General features: G+C 65.9%; 1 protein-coding gene across 1 annotated transcript in view; it reads left to right on the top strand.

The window, feature by feature from the left end:
- The first annotated feature begins 1,208 nt into the window (after positions 1-1,208).
- Positions 1,209-1,470, top strand: part of CRTAC1 (cartilage acidic protein 1) — a 7,117-nt gene continuing 6,855 nt past the window's right edge. Inside the window, exon 1 of the mRNA XM_009323307.1 lies at positions 1,209-1,467. Within this exon, the coding sequence (XP_009321582.1) occupies positions 1,209-1,467 (259 nt within the window). The remainder of the gene's footprint in view (positions 1,468-1,470) is intronic.

Here is a 1,470-nt window from a genome sequence, read left to right as displayed (position 1 = left end):
TGGTGGCGGGGTGAGTGGTGCACCCAGCACCTCAGTGACAGTGGGACCTGGTGGCCCTGCAGGGCCAGGAGCTCCTTGGTCCTCCATGGGCATGTGGCCGGCTGGGGGGTTGTGTACAAGGGTGGTGGGGTGGGGGTCTGTGTGCACCCACGTGTGTGTGTGTGTGCACCCACATAGGGTGTTGATGCCAGCTGGGCACCTGCGCAGGACCACGTGGATGCCCCCATCCTGGCCCCAGGGCCAGGTCCCCCCTCTACAGGGCGGTGGCAGCTGCCCAGCAGCTGGGGTCCACCCTGCAGTGCAGAGCCAGCATGTCCCCAAGCCAGCTCGGCTCCACTGACAGGACTCAGCGCTCTCCGGAGATTCAGTTAATTGGCTGGAGGTTTTTTATAGCCCTTTATTGGAGTGATGGCTCGGAAGGGCTGGCAGGAGCTGGGGAGGCAGAGAGCCATGTGCTGCGCTGCCAGTGCCTGAGCAGGGCTGGACACGGAGCAGCTGCTGCCAAGGGGTCCGTCCCTGGCCAGGGACAGCGGGGACCACGGTGCGGGCTCTGTGTGTGTGTGCTGGCATGGCTGTGAGCTGCCGGTGCAGCGTGTCTGTGTACAAACCACCGTGCTCACCCCCAAGGGAGGCTTGCACACACAGGCGTGCTCACCTGGAGGGAGCCCCTCACCCGCACGGATCCCATCTGGCAGGGCTGCAGGAGCTGGGGGCACGGAGCGGGGGGCCCCGCGGTGGCGGCCAGGTCCTAGCCCTGCCACTGCTCTGAGCATCACCCTGGGGCAGCAAACCACGGGCAGCGCCGGGGACCCCAGAGGGGCCCAGGCCACCACTCCCAGACAGACTGAGCCAAGCAGCCAGCTGGGGTTTTGTAAGCAGCCGTGGTGCCCATTGTATAACTTGTTTACTGGCACACAGGGCAGAAGCGGGCGGGGAGCCGGTGGGGTGCACTGTGCTGAGAGGATTTGCCTTGCATGCTGGTTTCTCTGCCCTGGGAAAGGGCTGCAAGCAAGGACCTGTGCCCCATCCTGCTCCACTGGCTGCCCGGACCCCGCCCCTGCCCTGGCATTGCCCTGGGGTACCCAGGCCAGGTAGACATGGGATGCCTGATACAGGCTGGAACAGGTCCAGGCTGAGCTCTCCCCGTTGGCAGCTGGGAGCCAGCCCCATGTTTGGGTGCTGAGGGCAGCCCAGGGTCCCTGGCCTCCATGGACCACGCAGGTCTCTGCTGTGCCCATCATGGGGAAAACCCAGTGTCACACCCGGTGTCCCCCCAGGGGTGGGACGGGGGCTTTCATCCTGTCCCCAAGCCACAGGGGGCCATCGCCCCTGCTCACACCTGCAGGTACAATGGCCCCAACCTTGTGCTCAAGTACGACAAGGCACGGGGGCGGCTGGTGAATGTGGCGGAGGATGAGCGGGGCTCCCCATACTACGCGCTGCGGGACCGGCAGGGCAATGCCATCGGCG

The sequence above is a fragment of the Pygoscelis adeliae genome, unplaced genomic scaffold (assembly GCF_000699105.1).
Source record: "Pygoscelis adeliae isolate BGI_AS28 unplaced genomic scaffold, ASM69910v1 Scaffold294, whole genome shotgun sequence".
In the NCBI taxonomy this organism is placed as follows: Eukaryota; Metazoa; Chordata; class Aves; order Sphenisciformes; family Spheniscidae; genus Pygoscelis; species Pygoscelis adeliae.
This window is presented reverse-complemented; position numbering and strand designations above follow the sequence as displayed.